Source organism: Merops nubicus, unplaced genomic scaffold, assembly GCF_000691845.1.
Source record: "Merops nubicus isolate BGI_N331 unplaced genomic scaffold, ASM69184v1 scaffold16821, whole genome shotgun sequence".
Classification (NCBI taxonomy): Eukaryota; Metazoa; Chordata; class Aves; order Coraciiformes; family Meropidae; genus Merops; species Merops nubicus.
In genome coordinates this window covers 52331-61436 of record NW_008587762.1, presented here as the reverse complement: position 1 = coordinate 61436, position 9106 = coordinate 52331, and the positions used below count along the sequence as shown (strand labels likewise).

At 40.2% G+C, this 9106-nt stretch overlaps 1 protein-coding gene across 1 annotated transcript in view; it reads left to right on the top strand.

Moving 5' to 3' along the window:
* Window positions 1–5714: 5714 nt before the first annotated feature.
* Window positions 5715–9106, top strand: part of DIRC2 (disrupted in renal carcinoma 2) — a gene marked incomplete at its 5' end in the record, with an annotated part of 54347 nt that continues 50955 nt past the window's right edge. The window contains one exon of the mRNA XM_008949058.1: window positions 5715–5823. Coding sequence (XP_008947306.1) covers window positions 5715–5823 — 109 coding nt within the window. The remainder of the gene's footprint in view (window positions 5824–9106) is intronic.

The following is a 9106-nucleotide window of genomic DNA, read 5'->3' as shown; positions in this document are numbered from 1 at the left end:
TCACAGCTTCTCAGAGAAGTGAGGTCTTCTGAGAAAGGAGGACAGCAGTGTTTTATTTTTAGTAAAAGCTATGCTATATAAGTTCCAAATTATTTGTTCTTCAGTTCTGTACAGAAGATATCTAGGATGAAGAAATTAGAGGTTTTTTGTTTTCTAACTGTGAAGGATTTCTCTGCCTTTGTGACCTTTTACCTCCTGGCCTGCCAGGTGTCTCCTGTTTTTTTTTGGGGAAGCTTGTCTGCAGTTGGCACAGGCAATGCAGTTGGAGAATGGGAGGAATGACATGGGCTGGGAAAGGTGTGTAGATGCTGTCACTTTTGGCTCCCTAGGGAATTTCTGCAGAAGGTACTACAGGCAACTACACCTCTGCCAAGGACTCAGATGACCCAGAATGGGTTTTGGTGTCAGAAGCAGGATGACAGTCTTGGTTGGTTTAAGCCCATGTTCTCATGGACCGATAGGGATTTCTTGTTGTGTGTGTGTGTTTTTTTGTTTGTTTGTTTTGTTTTGTTTTTTTAGTGTTTTTCTTTTTTTTTTAATTAAATTGAAGGTGAGTTTTCATTAGGAGGAGGGTGATGGTCTTCACAAGGCTGGAATAGACTGAGATTTTTTTGAAGTGTGTTAACACTTTATTTTAGGAGGTCTTTGAGGCACTGGAAGAAGCCTGGATTTAGCTGGTATTTCTGTGTCAGTTGAAAGGTAGTTTGTATTTTTTTTCTGAGCTCTTGACTTTCTCAAAAATAAAATAATTTTCGGACACTTAGTGGGGCTCACATATTGTAGCTGGAAATTCTTCTTTGGGGAGCAAGCCCTGTTCCTGTTCTGCTTCCCAGCTTCCTCTGGCTGAATGGAGACTTCTGCCAGTGTGCTGCTCCGTGGGAGCTTTCCGTGTTCCTTGGCTGGGTGCTGTAGTAAGAACACTGGTGGCATCTGTAACGTTTCCTAGGCCTGTTCTGGAATGAGTGCATGTTGACACTGCAGAATTATGGTTGCATGGGTCATTTTTGAGCATGTGCCATTCTGAAGTAGGTTTGAAAACTGTTTTCCATAAGTAGAATTACAGTTGTTGTCTTGATTGTGTGGTTTCTTAGTCAAGAAAGGTTAAAAGATGGTGCGTACTGTGGTGCTCCATGTGTCTTATCTGATGTGTTTTCTTTAGCAATAGGATTAGAGTGTCCATGTGTAAATGATAATTACCTTTAGAGATTCAGTAAGACTGAAATTAAAAGGGAAATAACTTCAGTGTGCTGTTGGCTGGACCCTTGTTGTTTACGTGATTAAAATTAGCTACAATTTGTCACATGATGCTGGAGTGTTTATGGATGTTTTGTGCCTTGAGTGTTTCAATTCCTGGGAACTGTAAATATAAGCATACGAAACTGTTAGGATGTTTATATGTCTAACTTGAAATCCAAAGCCTACATACTTCTATGGGTCAGGTTTACTGGTTTTATTAGTTAAGGTCAGAGTTAGAAGGTGAGACCAAGAAGCAATATATAACGTCAGTCTTCATTATGTTCCCATATAAGCAAGCAGAGGCAGTGAAGAATGAAATACTTTATGATAATTTACCTTAAACTTATAAAAAAAATCACCATTCTATTAAATTTATTTTTGGAATAGAGTGAACACAGTTTTATATTGAGTTTGAAGAAATGGGACATATTACTTGTGAAAGTAGAATGTAATCTACTTCTTTGTCCTTTTTTATAACACAAAATATGCTTATGTGCATTACATAGAAATTCTTAGTAACTTTATTTTGCTGAAATTAAACTAACGTAGCATTGTTATCCTAGTGATTAGATAATAAAGTAGAGAGAAAACTTCAATAATCAGATTTTGGGTTTTAATGGAGATGGGCACATCCGTTGAAACCACAAACGTTTTTACTTATTCAGGAAAGGAATAACTATTCATATATTAAACTCTTAATTTCATTGCTGTCTCCTGAGTCATGCTTCTCAGTTTCCTTCTCTGAGACATTTGATAGTTCTTACCTCTTCCACCTAGGAATTTTGAGGTTAAATCCTTTAATACAGTCTGACAAAATAATAATGAATATTGAGAATGAGTATAAAATTGGGACTTACTAATATAAAAATGTCTTAACTCTTCTCTGTACAAAATAAGCTACACACAATGGACGAAGAGAATTCAGCATAACAGCTTTCATGTTTGAAGTTCCCAGACTCACTTTGTGTTGCACACATGGAAACAGTGAGTTTACTTTCAGGGGATCATTGTCCTCCTCTAACTCGCATCTGGGGTCACTGAACAGAAGGGCAAAGACTTCACGTGAACTTGTTTTCCTCTTAGATTTTCATGTAGGAAGTGTTTGTGAAATGCCTTTGGTTTTATTTTGAGATATGTGAAGATATGTACAGAGAGAAAAAAGGAAGCAGCTTCTTGTTCCAGAAGTTAGTGGGAACATGAACAGTCAAGTGAAGCCAACAGATGAGGAAGACTTTCTTCTCTTGCACTTAGTGTCTCAGGCTTCTTGTCTGTCATTCAGGCTCTCAGATACTGAGGTAGTAAATATAAATTGGTGCATGTTAATAATAACTTAGAAAAATTGCAGCAGGTTTACTTGCTGGTAGGTATCACTAGGTATAGGTATAGATCAAATGTGAAGTACTTCCCATTGTGGCACTCACAAGAACATGCAGTTTTTAATGAAAGTGTTCATAGTTTTGTCGTATCATAAGCAACCATAAACATAGGGGTTTTTGGTTGAAGGTTCATGTTTTGCTTAATTTTGTCCTATTAAAGTCTGAGAGTTTACATCTTATGGCAAAGAAACACGTTTTCTTCAGCTCTTTTTTTTTTTTTTTCATGACCTCAGAAACAGACTTTTCTTATCTCAGATACATGACTGTGAGAGATGTGGCCAGTATTTCCTAATGACCAATTCAATAACTCACAGATCAAGTTCAAGCATGAAACTCAGCTAAAGAAGTCTTGGATAAGGCTCGGCCATTAGCCTATAAGGCTTTAGTATAATTTGGTGAGATCAAGCTATTTTAGGGTTTGCACACTTCAACAATATGCAAGGTTTATAAAGGCATTGTGATTTTGCTAGGTTAGTAGAGCCTACAGGAAAAAAAAGCCCACGGGAAAACTCTCAGATATGAAAATGTGGGTAGGAGCTAGTGAGAAAGCAAAGTGTGATGTTCTGGTGCTCCACTGAAATACACTGGGATCACAGAGAGTAGTCTTGCTATAAATGACTGATTCTACTCGGCAGCATTTATGTTCATGGCAAAGGTCTTGTTAACTCCAGCAAGAGCAGCAGAAGGCTCTCATGGATTTAATGGAAGCTAAATGTGAACTTAGTGCTTCAGTTTCATTTAAAAAAAAAAAAAGAGAGGAAGAGAATGTCTTGACTCATACAAAAAAAGGCTGTGAAATACAGTGAAAGCTGTATCTGTTCGGTGAAAAGTCAAGAGACTGATGCACTTCAACCAAATGCAGAAGAAATTGGAAGGAAAATAATAATTTTATCCCAGTCTGTTCTCTCTCATGCTGTGGACATCTTCTATTGCATGCTATGAATGATGTATATTTCATTGTCTTATAAATGATACCGATCCACACCTATCAAATTCTGTGAAAGGGATTAATTTTCCTAAGCTAACAAATCTCAGAAGAAATGAGATGGTGTTGTTTTTCATGTGGAAAGATGAAAGAACTAATTAGAGAGCTCAATATAGGTAAATTCCACTAGAGCAGATATTTGATCAGCTTGGTTTTGCAGAACTATTTTGATGAGTTGGTGATGTATGTGTTTGTATAGGCATACGATTCCTCTGCATGGTCAGAAGAAAAGGAAGACTAAATCTTAACAGCTTTTGTTGGTTAATTTTGTGTATTCTGGCTGCATGTAAGGTCCACAGAGCTATTGTGCAAGTGAGGGCTCATTAGAGAACTGATTGGCCCACCCTCACTGGAGTCAGGCATGCTGCAAAAGACCACTTGAGATACACAGAGTGATTAGCAACATGGAGTGGTTTAATTAGGATCTGATGAGTTATATTAACTTAATGCCACTATTATTCATCATAGCAATACTAGCTTGATTGTTAGCAGCTCTTCCCATACCTCCTGATGGACCAGGTTGGGTTGAAAGCATTGATTGTGGCTGCAGACAGATGTCTTGTTCTGGCGCTGGCTCTTTCTGTTAGATGTTATTACCCCCATCTCTGCTCTGTACCATTTTTCCACAGACATTTCTGTGGAAATTTTGACATCCTGCTCCCTTTATGCAGCTGCCTTTGTGCTTTTTGTGCTCTTCACCTGCTGCTGCTTTGCAGCTCTAGCCATGGCACTAGGACAGTAGTTTGAGACACCACGTACTGAAGAATATCAGGAAACTGCATGTGGGACTGAAAGTAACTTTTTTGTGATGTAAAGTAAAATGTAGTAATGGCCATGTTGTCTGAGGATAATGTTATCTTGAGGCTTTGGTGCCCTGAGTGTACAGGCACAGTGAGCATGGGGTGTGTAGCTTGTTATACCTTGATGTTGCCAAACCAACAAGAGATCATTCAGCAGTGTAGAATACGATCCCTTACTTTTGTTATGCAGCTGTTGACACAGGCAGAGTTGAAGCTCTTAGGCATCCCAGAACAGCTCCAGCTAGGAAGGTAGTTTGTCAACAGTAGCCTTTAGAAGCTGACTACAGAGAGTATAATACTAGGGCAGCAATGTTGTATTTTTACTACTACTCATCTTCTCTTGACCCAAATTCTTCCTAATTCGGCTGCTTCCTCTTCTCTAGCTTCTGCCTCACGTCTGTGCCTCTGCTCTTGTGGCATGCCTATCTCGTCCTACGCTTTCCATCTGTCCTCCACTCCTCCAGCTTGTTGAGGAGTAGGAGAGGTTCTATGTGAGCAGCTCAGGGCTTAGAGTGAGAGCAGATGTCAGAAAAGCCGTTGGACAGGTGGGAAGAGATAGATGGAAGGGGAGGGTATGGGACAAGGCAGTGGGTGAAGGATGGGAGGCGCAGGTGTAGAAGTGCAATCTGGAAGGCAGGGAGTGGTGGGGGTGGGAAAGGTGGTGGACTGAGATGAGTAGGAGGCACAGAGGAAAGGTTGCTGAGTGAGCAAGGGGCAGTAGTAAATGTGCCCTAGGTGTAGCGGGCAGGAAATTGGGGGTGGAGGATGCCTGCACCCCTCCTGGGCTGCCCGCACAGCACCCTAGCCGCAGAGCAGCAAACGCAGCTTTTGGGAACGGCCTTGAGAAGTGCTTTTAAAGCCAGGAGCTGGGAAGGCTCTTTGAATGCAATCGGCCGTTTTGCCTTTTCGTAGCTCCAGCGAGGTCCCAGTGTTTCGCCTCTGCACGACGCACCCTCCGAACTCCACCGGGCAGTGCCTCTTGTCAGCCCCGTTGTGTGTCAGCCCTTCCCTCAGCCCCCTCCGCTCCCCGAGGTGCCCCAGGCAGGGCCAGCGGCTTCCCGCAGGGCTCCCAGGCGCTGCCGATGCCTGGGGGGGGGCGGCCGTTCCTTTTTCCAGGGTTTTGGGTGACGGATGTCTGGCCTCCTGATGGACGCACAAAGGGCATGCTGGGGTGGGTGTGGCCACTCTGGCTGGAGTCTTTCCTCTCCTGGAATGCCTTTTGGAATGGGGCAGAAAACGCTAAAACCACGCTATGTTGTCCACTGCTTTACTGCATTTAAAAATCACTTAAATTTTGCCGGTCTCCTTTTCTTCTAGATGTTTTTGACAATGTGGCAGCCATGCTACATGAAGGTAGCTGGTGCTAACTTCAGTGACACAAATGGCAACAATAATTCAGCTGTTACCAATGCCCCTGGGCTTCCTGGTAGGTTTTTCTTATGGAAGTACTGAAGAACTTAGGGAAGTTGTATCACGTTTGTTTTGCTAGCAGTATGTTTATACTGTATATTTATAATTCCTAGCTATTAGTTTATAATTGCATTAAGAAGAAAACTAAGTCTGTTTCCTTTAAAGAGTTATGATGAGTTAAGAGTTATTTATTTTTCCTATCATAAGAAACTGAGTACAAAGATCATTTTCATTTGTTAATGCTGAACGAACCAAGCTTTACTGATTTCTAAATTCCAGTAACAGCATTACCATTGCACAAACTACCCAAATTTTATTATTTTTTTTAGCTGATATTGTTTTTAGGAGTTACTTTTATATCATGTTTTAGAAGAGTAACACAAGTTTGAAGTGAATGCAAAAATGAGGTTTGTTACTTGTTAATAAAGTTTGGATAGTTTCTGCACCACCAATTTCTGCCTTTTTTTTTTTTTTTTTTTTTCTGGTAAGAAATTTGGGAAAGGAGCCATGTAAAACGGGGGTAAGAGGAAATGGCCTCAAATTGCACCAGGGGAGATTTAGGTTGGAAATTATGAAAAATTTCTTCACTGAAAAGATTATCAGGCACTGGAAATGGCTGTCCAGGGAAGTGGTTGAATCACCATCCTTGGATATGTTTAAAAGTCATGTAGATGCAATGCTTAGAGACATGTTTTAGCAGTGGACTTGGTAGAGTTAGGTTAATGGTTGGACTTCGTGATCTTGAAGGTCCAACCTAAGTGATTCTATGATTTGCTTGCTTTTTCAGAGATGAAGAAGTAGATAGTTCCTAGCACAGGTCCTGAATTAATGTTCTGTGTTGTGAAAATCTATAGTCTGACATTGCCGAACAAAAATACTTGGTTTACATAAAATATTTGCTTAAGAACACCTAACTCCCCCCAAAACCAAGGTCAGTGCTGAAATGAGTGGAAGTAATTTTAGGAAATATAATGTTTTGGTAGTTCTCTGTTAGAATATTTTTCAAATTTTCTTGGAGACTGCTTGAATTCTCCCAGTGGCAACCCAGTAGAGCCTCAGCTGAGCTGAGCCGACCAAAGACAAACCTGGTACAAGTTTAAGAATTTTTTTAATTATAATGTTGGGGCAAGGGAGCTCTGCCCTTCCTTCAATGGTGACATTCAGAGCTATTCCATCACTTCCAGACCTAATGTTGAGGTTTTTTAATGCTTCTCACATGCATGTGCTATTGTGACTGTAGCCATGCTGTAACTATAATTGTGCTGCAGAAGCTTGTGACCAATGCTCCAAGTTCCTCAAAAGCTACAAATTAAGCTTTCTCATGTAGATTTGTAGTAGAGAGGGTTTCTAGATTTATTCCTCTTTTAAAACCAGAGATCCACATGATCCAGACTGAAGGAGTGATGTGTTTTGAAAGTGAGAGGTCTTCTGCTTTTTTCCAAATCTGCTTATGTTTTTCTGGAATGCAGGATGTCAAGTACAGCTGCATTTAGAAACTCTTCTTGGTTTCTTTGATTATTTCTGATGAGCACCATCACTTTTGCATATTTGAAAAAGGTAGATATGTTATATTTTTAATTAATCATGCGAGTCTAAAGAATTGATTTGGAGCCTTAAAAAAGTGTAATGAGTTTATGGCCAGTGCTGCAAAGGGTGTCTTTTAGGATGAATTATGTACCCTAAATAGTAGCTGGATGCATTTTAATGGTAATGTTAGAACTGTTCACACAGAGGAAGTGTGAAAGTTTGATCAAGTGACCTTTCCTACAAGTCACAAGATCTGCATGGATATTATGTCAATGGGACTTTACTCTTTTTTCTTCAGCTCCCAACAAGGATAGTTAAAAGGAGGAACTTTACACTTAGTGTCCTGCTTAGTGGATGCACTAGGCAATTCTTGGTGTAGCTGCCGATCTTTGCTGCATGCTTTCTTCCTGATGCTCTGTCATGGTAAACAGAAGGAGAAAAAAAAAAAAAAGCCTCTGTATTTCTTAAACTGAAGAATTTCATGCACCGTTGAGTGGTGGGGGCAAGTACCACTAAGATAATGACAGAATGTCTTCCCTGGTAGATGTGTACAGTAGAGATTGTTTTTCCTCTCTGTCATCACAGGTAGGGATCTGTAGTTGGCTGTGTGGTAATTAAGCCTGCTGTGCAATCCGGAGTCCTTGAAATAAGTGGGAAGAGAAAAGAAGCAGCTTCCCTCCCCTTGCTCAGCACTGAAATAAATGGCTTGGGTTGTCGGTGTGCATCCAGAAATACAACAGCAAGAGCTAGAGTGAAGGCTTGTCTTGTGCTTTCTCTTGACTTGTTAATGAGCATCCATAATTTGGCTTCAAAATTAATGAAGAGGTTTAGTCTCTGACTGCATTAGTAGCTATTTTTGTCAGTTGTTCTGCATCCCCCCCGAAAGTATACACCAGCACACGTGTGCATGCACATATGACCTGTTACAGTTTTTTCTGTTTATCAAATGGCAAAGGTGGATTAAAAGACTCACCTGAATCTTCACATTTCAGTAAATATTTGAGCTGAGACTAGAAAGCAGATACCTGAGGTGAAGAAAGAACAACTTACAAGCATTTGTATGTTAATTTCACAGATTTAGCAAGCACTCAGTGCATTTTCTATTGTATCCCAGCACTGCACTGACCCCAGGTGAAGAGAAGACCTGCTTTAGTAGCCTTTCTAATACTGATGGTGAGACTGGCTCCTGTTTCCGTGGGTTTATAGCCTGAATAAACAAGGTGGGGGGGATGGGGGGGGGGAAAGAAGAGAAAAAATGAACCAAAAGATAAATGGCCTGCCCAGTTTCATAAGGCATGTTGAGAGATGCAGGTCCCACTGCCCCAGGCCAGTGCTCTCTTCTCTCAGAGGCACTCTGCAAGCATTAAGAGAGGTTCGTTGCACTTGGATTAGTTGCAGATAAAATGGATGCTCTCTGCGGTAAAATGTGTAATAGAAATCAACAGCTAATATAATTGGTCTCCTTTGAAGCCAAGAAACATGGTATAAAAGAATAAAAGATATTTTAGTAGAGAGTCTAAAACTGATTCTGAAATCAGCATTTTGATCTTCAAGCAAATACCATTCAACTCAGTGCTTTGTTTATCTATTCAGGCAAAATGTCAATCTATGGATTGATAAATAGAATACACAACACTTGTAGAAACTTGCAATGCAGATTTTTAATCTCCATTTTGCCATTTGTTTTTTCATTGTTGATGGTAAAATGTTAGGATGATTCAAAATCCTTAGCAGACATATAGAAGGAAACTTCAATACTTCCACAAAGGGAA